At 38.0% G+C, this 15,868-nt stretch overlaps 1 protein-coding gene across 1 annotated transcript in view; it reads right to left on the reverse strand.

The window, feature by feature from the left end:
* The window catches only part of TM9SF3 (transmembrane 9 superfamily member 3), a 57,470-nt gene that overhangs the window by 12,163 nt on the left and 29,439 nt on the right, over window positions 1-15,868 (reverse strand). The window contains exons 5-9 of the mRNA XM_067299963.1: window positions 15,674-15,751; window positions 13,685-13,816; window positions 12,869-13,035; window positions 10,064-10,158; window positions 7,982-8,112 (exon numbers count right to left, since the gene is read on the reverse strand). Coding sequence (XP_067156064.1) covers window positions 7,982-8,112; window positions 10,064-10,158; window positions 12,869-13,035; window positions 13,685-13,816; window positions 15,674-15,751 — 603 coding nt within the window. The remainder of the gene's footprint in view (window positions 1-7,981; window positions 8,113-10,063; window positions 10,159-12,868; window positions 13,036-13,684; window positions 13,817-15,673; window positions 15,752-15,868) is intronic.

Raw genomic sequence — 15,868 nt, forward strand, 5'->3', positions numbered from 1 at the left:
TACTTTCGCTGTTCATGGAAGGCAATACATTCTTATCTTCCAAAATAGGAAATTTTAAGTGTTTAGCAAGATGTTCTCTACTGGTAAATCTTTGACAAAAATGAATGAGCACTACACAGCTTGATACATTTTTGATATTGATAATTAAAGACCGAACAATTTCCTGTAATGCAATAACCATAACTGCTCTGAATGTTGGCAGTGTGAACCTCCCTATACAAACATATGAAAAACGGCCTTTTAAAGAGCACTGTTGCCTGAGGCTCTGCGCATGTCCCATACCTTGCCCCTGCACCTCCTGAGCAAGGACAAAGCTGCTACATTCCTCTTTCATCCCATCATGACACAAGGCCCACGGCAGCAGATTAATCCAAAACAAGGGAGAGAGGACCATACTGACATGTATAAGAAACAGTTACTCCATGATAAATGAAGGCTCTTCACATACATTATATCTATGGAAACCTACTGCAGGCAGCTGACAAGCAAGAACCCCTAGGCTTTATGGGAAAAGGAGTTGCACTACATTAGCTTGATAGAAATCTGGCATCAAGTCTATTACACAAGTTTAAGGCAACATCTGACAAAAGTGAGTCTATTACTGACTTACACACCATTACTAGCTTGGGTCAGATGTGGATGAAAAATGTTGCCTGGGGTTGGATGGAGCAAGTGTTGATACTTCTTCACAGAAGAGATACACCAAGTAGATGGGCAACAAGCAGAAGCACTGTCCAAACTGCTTTACAGTTCTTTAAGAGGAGATTAATTAAGCATTAATACCATAAGCCACTAAAACTTGAAGCTTCAGCTGTAAATAAAACAACACTAAGTAGTTTTTACATCTGACAACACTAATAAAGCAGAGCTCGCTACACATTTAGTATCTCCCATCTATTTTCTTCCAGTACAGGAAAAACACTGGTAAGCAAGCAGAGTGGTTTAGGGAGGACTTTGAGGTCACCTAAGAATGATTTTCAGAGGAAGTGTATAACTACTTAGCTCTCGCTTAATGGATGCAGGTTCAGCTACTTTGCTCTTGAAAGCTGCTCAACTTGGATAAAAGAATGAGCAGGTAAGAATTTTCAGAGTAAAATGCAAAAAAGTATCTGAAACACCAAAGAACAGCATCTTGAGTCCCACATTTATTAAAATCCTTTAAAAATCCTTCAACATCACAGGACGAGATAAGAAGCATCACCACGAAGGCAAATAACAAACTGAAATCCTCCTAAATAGACTTAAGCAGTTCCCAGCTTGTTCAAGGTGCAGTGGGTAGAAAAGATGTTCAAGAATCAAGGCCTGGGCAGGATCAAAAGAACTTTGGGCCTGACCATATTGAAAGCCATTTCTATTTGAAAGAACAGCTTGCTTTGTTGGAGCTGCTTCCTAACTGTACAAGGATTTCTGGGTGTCATGGGCCATCCCTGTCCACAGTCTCAGTCAGGCTCTTGTAGGCAGGTTTCAAAGCTGGCTGAAATGGGGAGATCAGTGTGAAAGGGCATCCCTGCTACTCATCCACACCCAACAGTTATAGTGCAGAGTCGTCATGATGTTTGTGGCTTCATTTCTTGATCTCAGAAATTACCTCGGATTAGGTAGAGTGATAGTGAATTCACTGCTTTACTGCAGAAAGGAAGTGTCTAGCAACAGCCTCAGAGTCTGAGCTCACCTGGAACAAAATCTGTAATTTCATAATTGTCTACCTTGCAAAACAAGTCCATCATGGAAAATCCTCATGGAGGGGATATAGCCTCAGACAAGGAACCACACAAGGATCATCCAGTGCTACTTACTGATTAGACAGCAAACTCCTAGATGAGGAAAGGCAGGCAAAGGCAGGCAGTATCATCTCATTCTAGTGACACCAAATGCAGAGATGAATGGCTTCAAATCAGGCACACAAGGAGTAGGCCCCACTTGCTTCTGCAGAGCATAGCTGTTGTGTCATCTGGGAGACTGACCCACCAACAGCTTTGAATTCTAAAATGTTTATCTGTATAAAATATGCTGAGACAGACCAAGGTTCCTTGAATAATGGCCTCAGTAAGTAATGCCAACCTGTCCCCAGTATGTCTGTCACTAGCATCCATCAAAAAACCTGCACACTTGTGATTTCATTATCAGATCAGCCAAGCCATGACTGATGATGCTGTAAGATCTTCCATTCTTTTAACCATCTGGCTAAAAAATAAACTGGTCTCAGCCAGAACCGCTAGAATCTTAGGCAAAATCTAATAAGTAACATTAGGTAAAGGCAACACATTGTTAAAAAATGTGCCACCTGTCTTAATGCTGTGCTACCTTCCAAAGGCAGCTGGAATAGGAATGTGTTTTTCTTTTTTTTTTTTCCTGGAGCCATTCAAGAGTCTACAAATTACCTGAGATGATTTTTGCAGTGCAATGAGAAGCCCAACTAAATGAGCAAGGAGAGACCATATTGCAGGCTCAGGAATGCCTCCCACTTCCACCTGCCTCTGATACACTGTCCAAGCCGAGAGACATGAATGTTCTGTCTTCTGGAATAGCTGGCCGCTCTCAGTAGGCCAAGCGACACGACTGGTGCTGGTCAGAATCAGCACACACTGTGCTGACATTAATAGTGTCTTCTTTCCTGCTCTCAACTTACTGTCTGACCCCAAGTAAGTCTACTTGTTCAGACTGATGCATGCTGAAAATTATTTTTTTCCATTCTTGGCAGCAGTAGTTTTCTCTGGATGCAAGGTGGAGGTGACTGGCTTTTCTAGCTTGTGCCATTTCAGCCATGTTCTTCTTATTTTCAGAGTCCTTAAAGCAAAGGATCTGAGCAGAAGACACCACTTTCTCCCAAACTGAACAGGTATCACCTCTTGTCACAGATCACAGGGGTGATCGCAGTGATGATACAGGCTGGGCGATGTTTAAACCTAGAGAGTTTAAACTCAATTTGAAGCAAACACAGGACACTAGGGCACACATCTTAATTAAAAGAAGGGATGAAGTTGGGAGATTTCTGCCTACAGGTTTCAAAGAATGACATTACAGTGGTAAAAGAAGTATCTCAGGCACATACTGGCCTCCATATCACCATCACAGACGGTAAGAGGAAATGAAGACAGGATCAACAGACTTGTGCTCTGCTCTTGCACAGAAGCTCCAGGATGGCATCAGGCACTTCTCATGGACCTCCACTTAGAGGTCACCAGTAACATACTCAAAAAAAGCTGCCTGACTTCAGTATCGTCTGAACAGTAACAGCTTCTGCATTACCAGTAGAGATATCAGAATTAGATCCTAGCAAGCCTTTTAAGAGAATTATTACTGTAACATCACCCAAAAGAAATTCAGAGAACAGTTTTAACTATCAATTTAGAGAAGACGAATTTACAAAAACACAGGCAAATCTACATCTGCAAATCCAGTTTTTCATCATGCAAACATGCTCCAGAATCAATATCATATAGTACATACTACAATATTCTGAAATATCACATTTACACATGAACATCTGATTTAGTTTGCAATTTCAGTTGCCACAGGACAGATCATCTCTCCCACCAAGCCTGCATTCTTTCTAGCCCTTTTTTTGAGGAGAAAAGAATATTCTATTGCCCTTGACTGAACATGTAGAATGCAGTTTTCCTTATTTGAAAGGAAACATTGTTGAGAGGGATATAATTTATGTTCTACCACCATGTGTTTCACATTTGCTGACAACTGTAGATTAAACTTCATTCAAAGGTGATAATTAAAATTTTTATGAGCATATCTACTATTAAACAGCTACTGGCAGGCTGCAGTGCCTTGACTGCTTAATGCACAAGGTAGAAATGCAATAAAAATTAACTGTCAAAACAGCAGCAGAAGCTTGATCTTTCCTGTCAGCTACCAAAACTGCACCCTCAGACAGCATGAGGCTCTCCAATATAGAGGGTACTGAATCTGTACAGTGAAACACCTTCACACACTTAATCTGTTCGAACATCACACAGAACAAGAAAAGAACACAAAGCTTCAAAATAAAGTGTTATTTATATCATTACAATTAAATTGCCAATCTATGGTGCTGCTTTGAGAAATAAGTTGAACTGCTGAAAATTTAGCCAGAAGAGTTAAAATATGTCTACTTCTGGATAAGCAAGGTTTTTGACAAAGGTCTCAATCACTTTCAAGCAACCCAAGGAAGCACTCTGCTGAAAGTATATATAGATTTTTTTTCTTTTTTGGCCAGGTATACTTCAGCCAGATCACTTCCTGATCCAGCTCACTGCATGAAAACCTGTGCTGCTACGTTTTTCAGTGGTAGCCCATACTCCTGTCAACTTGCAGCCATTGGGGATGGCTGCAGTCTGAATTAAGCTATCTGTTGGAGTGAACACCACCTTTTTTTTTTTTTTTTAAACTTAGACAAGGTATAATGGATGCAAACACTAAGGTCTTGATCTGAAGAGAAATTAGATGCGCATAACCCTATTTAATGAAATCACTAAAAATGCATACTGGAAATATTAGCACAAGAACTCACTGTTCAAACAAAATAGAAATGGTATGTTTTAAGCAGTTTAATACAAGCTGCTTAGATTCTGCAATTAGAATATAACATTAGCCATACTAAGGTAAGTCTTAATGGAAATCCTTAAGGTATGTATTATGCACAGAACAACATAAGCAGTCATAAGTTGCAAAATACCAGAATTAAGATGGTCTCTTTAAATTCAATTGTGCTCTACTCCGCAGAAACACTGCATTACTTAATAAGCATTTTTTGCATTGAACCACTACAACACTCCTGAAGGTGTGCAGCCAGCTCACTTTACTTGCCATCATTTGAAATTCTTTTTACAACTGTTCCATGCTCCATTTGCTGCTTATAATTCAAACTCAACAGAATACAAACATAATAGGTAATATCATAATACCGAACATAATACCGAAAAGTCTGACTTAAAATAGCAAAAGGTAAGCCAATGTGTACTACACCTTCAGAAGAACTCTTATGTTCACTGGTAAGAGGACATAATAAATAAAAAACCAAAACTAACAAATTCGGGCTCCAAAAGAGCAAAGAATCAAACAGCACCCATTGCATTTCTATGAAGATGAAGAGATGATGGGGAAATCAGACTTTTATATCTCCTTCATATGCTTAGGTGAAATTAAGCACTGTGGTTGAAAGCTTTAAACCATTAAGTTTTAAAAAGCTCTCATATTTGAGTAAAATCTGTCACATTCATTATTACATTTTGAAGGGAAGGGCAGCTGAAAAATATCCCAGGGAAGATATTAAGCCCTTGTTCAGGCTTACCATGTATTTCGCTACATAAGGCTCGTCACATTGTAGGCAGAGGACTTGCATGTAAATCCAAAAGGGCTAAAGGCAGAGCCACAAGGCTGAAGAATGATTAGAGACACAAACTAAACTATCTTCCCTGTCCCTGCTGCCACAGCTCCAGTGAGATCCCAGACATCAGGAATGAGATGGACAAGGTGAAAGAAGCTTTGAAATTCAAAACAGACTGAAGTGACAGTGAGGTATATGATGGTCCTGAAGGGCCCAATCAGTTTGAGCATTTAAACACCCAGTGCTGAAGAGCAGATGACAGGCAGATCAAAGGTGCAGCAATTGCATGTTAGTTTGGATGTCTTCCCTGTGACCGTGCCCTTCCCAAATTCAACAGAAAACCTCTCTGGAGGGAAGAACGAAGACACAGAAGGGAGACTGAGCCTAGTGGTTCACTGGAAATTGGGTATGCGAATTGGGCAAAGTATGGATGCCATATTTAAGCATAGTCTCTTAGCAACCTTTCTGCTCAGTGATTCTTCTCAGCAGCTCAGTTTCTGCTTTTTCCAGATTTACATGACTCAAGAATAAGTGGTAATTCTTGCTAGCAATTTAAATCAAGGAGAGTGTTTCCAGACATTCCAGGGTAAAGGAAGTCATCTCTGAGTTCTGGTGTATTCAGATGGCAGAGATCTTATTTCCCCAAGAAAGCAGCAGCAAGTTTGCACTAGAGAATTCTGGAGGCTTCTCTACATTGGAAACAAGGGTGGATAAACACAAAGAGACAGTCTTCTACATAAAGATAGAGGGCTTCTCAGGGACATTAAGCACAACATGGTTAAGTTTCAAACAATTCTCGTTTCCTTCTACAAACCAGCTTCATTAATTGATTAGAATTCATTAAAGCGTTGATTATTCTGATGAAGTTTCCTATCCACAGCCTGCTCCTACTACAAGTCTGTTAACTCCACTGAAGGTTTATTACCACAGTCATAATGATTCAAACACATTCATAAAACCTTGAGAACATTAAAATCACTGTGAATAAAGAGTCCTAACACCCCGATTAAGTGACCCTTGAAGATTTATATGCTCATTTGCTTTTGTACATACATGTTTCCATGATCTTAAAATACAAATTAGTTGAACAGAATTACAAGACAAATTTCAATACAGGTGAAATTCCCTTCCGTCAGCATTCCTGAACTCCACATGGGAATACAAGAAAGAAATGTGATATCATAAATGCTTGCTCAGCAGTAAAACAGAGCCTCTTTACACATGTCAGAGATTAATGTCGTAAACCTTTCTGACAGTATTGTATATGGTCACTAGCTTAGGAAAGAAAAACTAATACAATATTCCTATTGGGCAAAGACTGATTAATACAGACAGAGCCGAAGTTTGAATTTCAGTCTAACTTCTTGAAGAAGAGAACCACAAAAATTAAGTGACCAGTTTATAAACATGTTTGACTTGATACTATATTTAGTGGTCTTATAATTCAATGTAAAAAGTGGTATTTAGGTGAGCACTGAAAATACTAATAACAGGGAGGTGACTATAATCAGCAATGTACATATCAAGTGATTTCTTTTCTATTATCTTCTGTGATTTCTACCACATTCATTAACAATGTGTTTTTAAATATTTTCAGTCACATACTGATTTTGATTATATCCCTAATATTAAAATTCATAAGACAGATGTTGTGATACCAAGCTTCATTTTGTAGTAGATTTAAACTAAGCAGAAATACAAGACTTCTCAAGTATCTCTGAAGAGACTGAATGATTTAACATGTCATAAAAATCTGCATGCAAAGAGGGGGGCTACAAAAGAATTAAATCTCAAGATTTACTACAGGTATTGCAGAGAAAACAAGCCTTCCTTTAATATGAAACCTCTCTCTCTCTCTCATTTAAGTTAGCAGTGCTACTGAATAAAATCACAAAAAAGGGCAGTTTCACGAATACTTTCAAAAAAAATTTTGCTCTCACAAATACTATCTCTTATAAGGTCAAACAGAAACTTTATCTGAGGGCCAAGCAGTTATTTCCTAAATTATATTCACAGGGTTACTTGAGCTTGCTTGCAAGGGCCAGGAAAGCAAACAAAATTCTAACAAAAGCCATGAGATACAGGAAAAGTCATTTTGATTAATTAAGGAAGTAATCCAACCAGCATTCTTCAAGTGACATGGTTAAAGCACAGGCAGAAGACTATAACCAGACACTAAACATCACTTCAGAATGTGAAAAGAGTGATTCCTTTTTCTAAGGCCAGAACTGCTCAAGGCTTCTCATCTCAAACTGTTGGCTGATTTTGTTAATTTTAATTTTTACTACTTAACTGCAATGATTTGGAAGTGGCTTTCGACTGGATTGCTTCTGTACTGCATTTTAGCTTACAACCAGTTTGCATTGGCCATTCAGAAGAAAACTAAAGTTGCTAACTTCCCATTTTATTCTTAAGGTTGTTATAACATGAGGCTTGAATACACAGCAGAAGTGCCATTTTAAGAAGAGAGAAGACTGCTGTCGGCATCCAGCAGCTGTTGTTACTGTGAGTAAAACAAATCTTGCTTAAAGCACCTGAAAATCCCACCAGAATAGTCTTCTAACTAGGAAACTGAAGCTATGACTCACAATTGTATTTAGATTAAAAGGTAGTTTTCCTGTGTCTGCAATGCTGTCTAAATTCTCCATTAAAATGACTCACCATTGTTCCAAAGGGTATAGCTCTTGAAGCGTGATAATAGATGGCAATGAAGTTAATGAAGAAGGCAGTGCCACACACCTTTGCTGGAATAAGGAAAGCCCCAATGAACATCTGCTTTATCCATCGCCTTCCTGTAAAAAAGGACATTCCAATACAACTGATAAGATGGGCGGTATTTTGTTCAGAAGTTACCAGCAAGTTCTCCAGAATTTGCGTTTGGTTTCTTTTCCTCCGAAAAGGGAAGAGATGAGTAAGAACATACTACACACATACGAGAGTCAACTAAGAGTTTTATTTGGCTCCTGGAAATTCACAGGATGAAGGACATTGAGCAATTTATTTGGCCAGAGGAGAAGACAAGGAAAGGGGATATAGTGCGAGCAGGTTCTGGCCCAAGCAACAGCATATGCTGACTAGCTGATGAAGGAAACATGGGAACAAAACCTGAGCACGTATCTAGGCTGCGGATTAGCACTGACAGAGGTACAAGAGCGAGCTCTGTGCAGTGCCTGCTCACAGCCCGTTATCACGGCAGCACTGCATGAGAGCTCTGTGCTGCTCCCCGGGCCAGCTCGGCACTACAGCTGCTTTCAGGCAGCACTTGCTCCCAGTTACCGTGACCAAACTAAGCTGGCTCCATACCTTCAGGATGCTTTAAGAAAATGGCTATATATGGTATAAAGCATGATACCACAGTTTTTAATACACAACAGAAAAGGAAGAAGGAAAATGATTTCCAAAACCCAGACAGTAAGGGGAACAACAACATAAGGCAGCATTTATTATGTCTAGAGCTCCCTAAGTAGCTCAGGAAAAAAAAAAAGAAAAAAAAAAAAAAAACCTCTTGGACAATATCTTAAGTGTTTCACTACCTGCATTGCCTTGACTTTCTAAGCTCTTAAATACTGTATTTATTTAAATATAATGCAGATGCAGCTTATGTCCTAAGTAGAAAACAGCCAGAAAACCCAGCATATGTTTTCAAGACAATCATATATATTTTTTATCATGAGCCACATAAGCAGCAATTCAGAGCTTATTGCATGTTTGATCTGTAGACAAAATGCAAAATTGGCATAACTATATAGCAAGGGTCATTGAAGCGGTACGACATTTTTAGATCAGTAACTCCAAGTTACCTAGATTTGTATTTCTACAAATCACTTTACATGAGTTGATACACAAGCCACAAAAAAAGAGATGCCTGACCTCCAAACTCTGCCACAGGGACTGAATACTAATCGATATTTCTTGTTAAAAGGACACAAATTTTCCTTTGCAAGCTCACCAAAACTAATTTTCTTAAAGCACTGTAGAAGATGACAGATACTGATGGCTCCCTGATTGCAGCACAGGGGATAGATGAAGCTTGTGGAACTGCAAGGCTGTAACCGGTCGTAACTCAGATGCACTGCAGGGAGCACTTGAAGACAGCCTGTCCAAATACCTCATGCCCATTTTATTGGGCTTCTGTTCTCTGCTGATGCTCATTTTTAATTTGGTAAGTACAAAGCAGAGTGCACAACGAAAAGGAGAATAAACTTCTTTGAAAAAGATTCTATGAACAGTTTTCTCGATCCATGATATCCATGATTAACGGCCTAGTAGATACTGCAGACCCTTTCTTTTAGTGTTGGTAAAAATAACCCCCCCCCCCTAATCCTTATAGGGGAGGACCATGTGGGAATCATCTGGAGCAGATGATATGAACTGTTTAACAGCATATTCTACAGAACAGGGAGAGTCTATTAGACCCTCTGTATGTCATCAGACACACATAACTATATACAAGAGTATAACATGCAGTTCCTAAAGGATACAACTGTTAATAGCTCTTTACTTCTTATCACTTTTAAATTAGCCAAAGACTTCAGCTATCTTCAGTTAGAAAATGCAGCCAATACTGAAGAGGAAATAACATGACAGTTAAATATACTCAAAATATTTTATGTTGATTAAGAATTTAATTCCATCTGGATGTCCTGACTCCATAAGGACACTTCTACAGTAGTGTAGATGAGAAAATAGTAACTTTTCCACTTAACAGTATAATTAAAACACTGAAACATAAAAACAATTTACCTCCTTGTCTAGCATAAAGGCTTCCTCCAAAATATCCATTCACTGGGGATGTTGCAGCATAAACAAATATAGCTGTACTAAGCATTGATCCTCTCCTACAAAAAGTGATTTTTTGTAAATAAAATAGAAAAGTGAACAGCATAAAAGTAAAAGATTGCAGTAAAATGTGCAAAGTTAGCAGCAGTCATTTAATAATTTTAGCTAATGTAAAAATTAAAGAGAAACAGAGTTTAAATTTTAACATCTGCATAAGAATGAGAATTGTTTTTATTCCAAGTCTAATTCAATCTGGACAAAAAAAGAGTTCTGACATACTACATTCTTTCCTAATGTGCATTTATATTCAGTGGAATTAGGCACAAGATATCACCTTTGACCAAAATATTCTGACATTTGCATGTGTGTACCTTGTGTAAGAACTGAACTATTTAATTGACACACATTAAGCATAAGACTCAACTATCGCAGATAAAAGGTACTCTTAGGCAAACAGAGGCCAATATTAACAAAAATATACTAGGATTGTGAATGATGTTTCTGCCGTCTCTCAGAAATTAACTTTTAAGATGAAGTGTTCCTCTTACAGGAGATTAGAAAACCTGATTTAGATACTATAATTGCTATAATGAAGCTACAAATCAGGGTAGAGGAGTCAAATCATAAGAGTCTGGTCATTTTTAAATTATCACCTCATTAAATATAGGAGTATTCATCTTGGAGTATTTTCTGAAAATTCATAGGCAAAGCTAATAATTTTAAATCATAAAAGCAATCCCAAAATACATTTTTAATCCATATCTAATAATAGCAAGATATAAATGTTGCTCATGAATAGAGCTGCTTCCCCACTTCCCCTTCAATACAACTGACTCTTCTGTAGCTGTATGCAATATAAGGATTTCAGCCAGTTTGCTGAACTCTCTCTAAATCAATTGCTCTGAGAGATTCTGGGCTCTTGGCATTTTGACTTTTGATGGACAAACACTGGATGCCTGCCCTACTTAAAGCAGTTGTCTTTGGTATAAACTGGCTTCCATGACCGAAAGGCCTGAATTAAGCAAATATGCCTGTTGGTCTCCCACACACACACACTAAAGTATCAGCATGCTAACATTTGTTTATTAAAAATAAGCAATACTTCTGTTTTAGAAAGCCGCTTGTTAGATAGAAACCAAACTTTAATAGCCCTCTTCATTTGAGCCAATTTAGAAGCATATATAAAAAACCTACAAGACTACACAGAGTCTGAAGTGATACAGGTTATTTGTAACATGACCAGCAGATGCTAATTTGAAATGATCTCAAAATGTCTTATTCTCAAGCTTACTCAATTATGTTCCAAATGTTCTAAAGGGAAATGTTCTCAAAACACAACCCAACATGAATAAATTAACAGCTGCCATGATCAAATGTCACTGAGAGACTTTTACTTGATGTCAGCTCTGTGGTCCTTAAGAGTTTTACAGGACTGAAGAACACTGATGGATGATGACTCTGACAATTCTGGCTTACAATCTTCTTCACTCCTCTTTATTTTCCTCAACATAAGAATTTTCTGTACTAGATTTGGTCAACTGTTCAGTTGCGTACCCAGAATTAAACTCAATTTGAGAGTAATATAAAGTTCTATTGCAATAAAGGCCACAGCACGCATTTTAAAAGCACTGTTCTGACATATTTTACAATTGCTGTTATGAACTTATAGCTGCGCTGCAGTGTGCAAACATTCTGAAATAGTTTCAGTCCGTACCTTAAAGAGCTGACATGCTGTCCAACTAGAAACATGTATATAAGTCTCTCCAGAAATGTAAACACTGGAGGGAGGGAGGAGGGAAACACCACCATACGACAAGTGAAAGTATACCATGATATTGGTACCACCGAGTGGATTTTTAGACCCACTGCACTACAGGACAGTTAAATTCAAAAGCAAGAGTTCTCTCTAGTGGCAGGCCACGAGTACTGCAACCTGCTAAAATCCATAGAATTACAGGATACACAAGGGAAAGTGAAAACAGAATGCAGATTTGGCATTTTAGTCATTGCTTAGAACTAAGCACTTATAAAATTACTTGTTACAGTACCCAAAATATCGTCACTACAGAAATAGGGGAAGTTCATTTTTCCTCCAGAAGACCAAAGTCTCAAAAAGAGAGAGATAAAAGGTAAGGAATGGTGGGTTGTGGGTTATATTTAAACTAGAATACCATTTGTTTGCTTTAAATTAATTCTCTTCAGTCAGGGCTACAGCCCAACTACTGCTAGAGGTTTTAGTGCAACACCTGCTGGGGAGTGTCTATTCTAAAGAATATAAAGTCCCCAATCCTGAGAAGATGCATAGATAAACTTGACTTAAATGCATTGGAAGCAGTGAACAGGACTATTCACGACATACTAAACTCACACTGAAGTCTTTACAGGATGGGGGGGAGGGCAGGGGAAAGGTCAGAAATGGTAAGATCTTGTCACTCCATATGAAACCAGGAGTGAAATCTGTGCCTTTTAACACTTCTTTATTTCCCACATAATCCACCAGCAATGCTGCAGAAAAACAAACCACAATTTCTTAATATATCATGTAAAAAGCAAGGAATAAAAAAAAATGCAAGTTTAAAGGAGACAGTCACATGGTAATAGTAGGACAAAATTTCATTACAATTTAGAAAAAAAAACTTCTTTAAATACTACATCTGATTGTAGACTCTCAAACACAATTTTTCAGACCACAGTTAGAACATTCAGTTTTGTAATGATTTAGTTCATTTATGTATTTATATGTGGAAGACATGGCACAATCACACTTACTCTGTGTATAAATCCTCTATCATCGCAACAACAATGACTATGAGAGACACAGCAAAAATTTGACAACCAGAACCAATAAGCGATGAAAATATTAAAGGATGACTGGATGGTCTAAAAACATCTCCATGGACCTGCTTCCACCCGTACTCATCACCTAGATCTCTGTCCTAGGAACAACAACAAAAAAAGTTTTAGGTCTAGTCACCACAATTAATGACAGAAATACACATGCTAGGCATAAATTAAAGATTTGATTTAGTAAAGTAACTTCAAGGGTAAGCATGTCTTCGAATGCAGCAATCTAGGAGAAAAGTTTGCTCTTCAGATGCTTACTAAGACAATAAAAATTGCTACCTGAATGCATTATGTACCAAAATCTACTAGACTCACTCCCTATCCCTAACGTCCTCCGAAGGGCTTAGGAAACTGTGTTTTACACAGACTTTTATTGCACACTCAGCAGAAGGGGTTTCATTTAACTGAAGTGTGGATACGAACATCAGCGCAGCTACCACAGACAGCATTCTAGGTTGCAACCTAGGAGCAAGAGGCTCCTAAAAGACAACAGGTGGCACAGATTTTATGTGCCAGTTCAGCCCATAGTACGCTGCTGTTCAACACTAGCAGGAAGTTATACTCTTGGATTCTCATATATGAAAGCCCTATGTTACAAAGAAATCCAGCAACACTTTCAAAACAAACATATGGCAGTTTTCTGTCCAAGTGAAGAATGCAATTCAGAGATTCTAACACAATGAACATATGAAAAGAAAACAATAAGTCTTACAAAAATCAACACATGAATAGAGATCTTACCATATCGTCCATTTCTTCCTCTTTACTGTATCTTGCATAATCTTTTCGCAAAGTTCTCATTAATATCATAGACACTAGGCCAACCAGAAAGATCACCATCATGAAAGAATTGAAAATTGAAAACCAGTGAATCTACAAAGAGAAAACACTCAAATTTCAGAACTGTAAATATTTCTCATGTGCTTCAATATGGATATATTATTACTTAGCACCATAGCAGGTCAGTCCAAGTTATCGCACTAAGTAACAATATATTCATTTTGTAAGTAACAGTATATTTGTACAAAGTCACACTAAAAAAGGCCAGTGAAATAGCATACCTAGTCTTGAGCAAATCTTGCTGTTGACAGTATAAATTAGTCAAGCACCAGCAGAATTCAAACAACTGTCTGTACATGTTCTCTTAACCAAGGGCAAAGGAAAAGCAACATGATGTAGGGCTGCCTTCCTAAAGAGAATGCATTTTGGCTAGTAAAAGATATGCTCATAGTCAAAAACCAAAAGAGTTGGGAGCCACTGCTTTGTACAAGACCAAAACATTTGCCTCTGATAAGCACATCCTCTCGTTTTCACTGAATTCCAAACAGCATCTTGTACCTCTAATTTGAGAAAGAAATACAGCTCAGTATACTATCCTTAAGGAGATTATAACTACAGGTACAAACCATCACAAATGTTACCACAAACTGGCTTAGGCTTTTTGCTCTGCAGTTACTTAGGTCAGAAGTATACATATTGCCAGTTACAGTTATTCCACTAACAAGCAAGTACAGTTGTGCTCCTGAAACTCCATTGCTTCTGAGCATATAAATGTATCTACTTGAATTACCTTGCATTTGCTGCGGGCTTGAGGCATGCACACAGACATTTACTGAAGTACACTAAAAAAAAAAAGAGGAGTCATCCTACTTGAGCAACAGAAGTGTTGCTTAAAACCTAAAGTGCCAGAGCTGTCTGCCTCATTGCTCCAGAACAGCTCACTGCTAGAACAGCAATAGCAGCAGGCTCCACGTTGCACCACACTAACTAGAGCTGAATTTCACAAGACTGAGTGAAAAGAGAGGAACTTTTCTTTGCCAGTTGCTGAATGACATGAAAACCTCACAGATTTACAGACCAGATCAAAAATGTGAGGCATAATAAACAGAAATGATTAATCAGAAGAATTATCATTTTTTTAAATGCCCTTTCATTGTCTAGTAGCTCTATCCCATCTCAACTAAGATTTAGCCAATGCACATAAACTATTGCTGCGGTCCTGGATTCTGAGCAGAAAGTCTTTACATTGTTTACTGTACTACAATTGAAGTACTGCAGAGCTACTGCAATTAAGTTATTTTTTTAATTCTCAAGGAGTTTATAATGCAGCAATTTTGAGCTTTAGGAGTCCAGCATGCTTTAGCTTTTTGCAGCTTCACTTTATGATTGGGTGCAATTGTTCAAGCTTACGTTAGTAAAAAAAACAAACACACACCAAAAACCGCTAGTTTTCCAACCCTGACTGTGCCATGTGAACACCATTTCAGAAGTTTGTATAAAAGGGAAAAGAGGCAGAAGATGGCTTGCCAGAACAGGCAACAGGTCAGTGATTTAAAGAAGAAGAAAAAAACAAAACAAAACAACCCCCCCAAATACTGATACCTGAAATTGTATACTGCCTTTTGGCCTGAAATTCAAAACAGCAAAGTGATGGGTGATTTCAGTAACTTTAACAATACAATGCATGATGGAACCTATCTATTTCAATAAAAAGGAAAACTTACAAGCCCAAAATTAGAAAGATTACAATATTTTAAAATCCAATTAACAAAATACCACCAAGGAATTGAGGAGACAAGTGAAAAGTGCAGAGATTAATTAGACACCAATCACCTGCAAATACCCTACTCTTTTCAAAAGAAACTTAACAGAAACAGCCTAGAAAAATGCTGAACTAAAGCATCCATTTCAAAGGGACATTTTGTAAGGTTGTCTTAGAACAGTACATACTCTGTGTTGAAAGAATGATGGGTCAAGGTACTTGTCAAATCGGTCTTCAAACTTCACATCTGACTTTTTCCATTTCACCTAAAGAGGAGAAGGTTTACACTTGAAACTCATTCATTACACACACTCAGCTACACACACACACACAGACACCCAGAACTTTTTCATACCATCCACTTCAGATTTCTCTTCAAATGT

This window comes from Apteryx mantelli, chromosome 7 (genome assembly GCF_036417845.1).
Source record: "Apteryx mantelli isolate bAptMan1 chromosome 7, bAptMan1.hap1, whole genome shotgun sequence".
Taxonomy (NCBI): Eukaryota; Metazoa; Chordata; class Aves; order Apterygiformes; family Apterygidae; genus Apteryx; species Apteryx mantelli.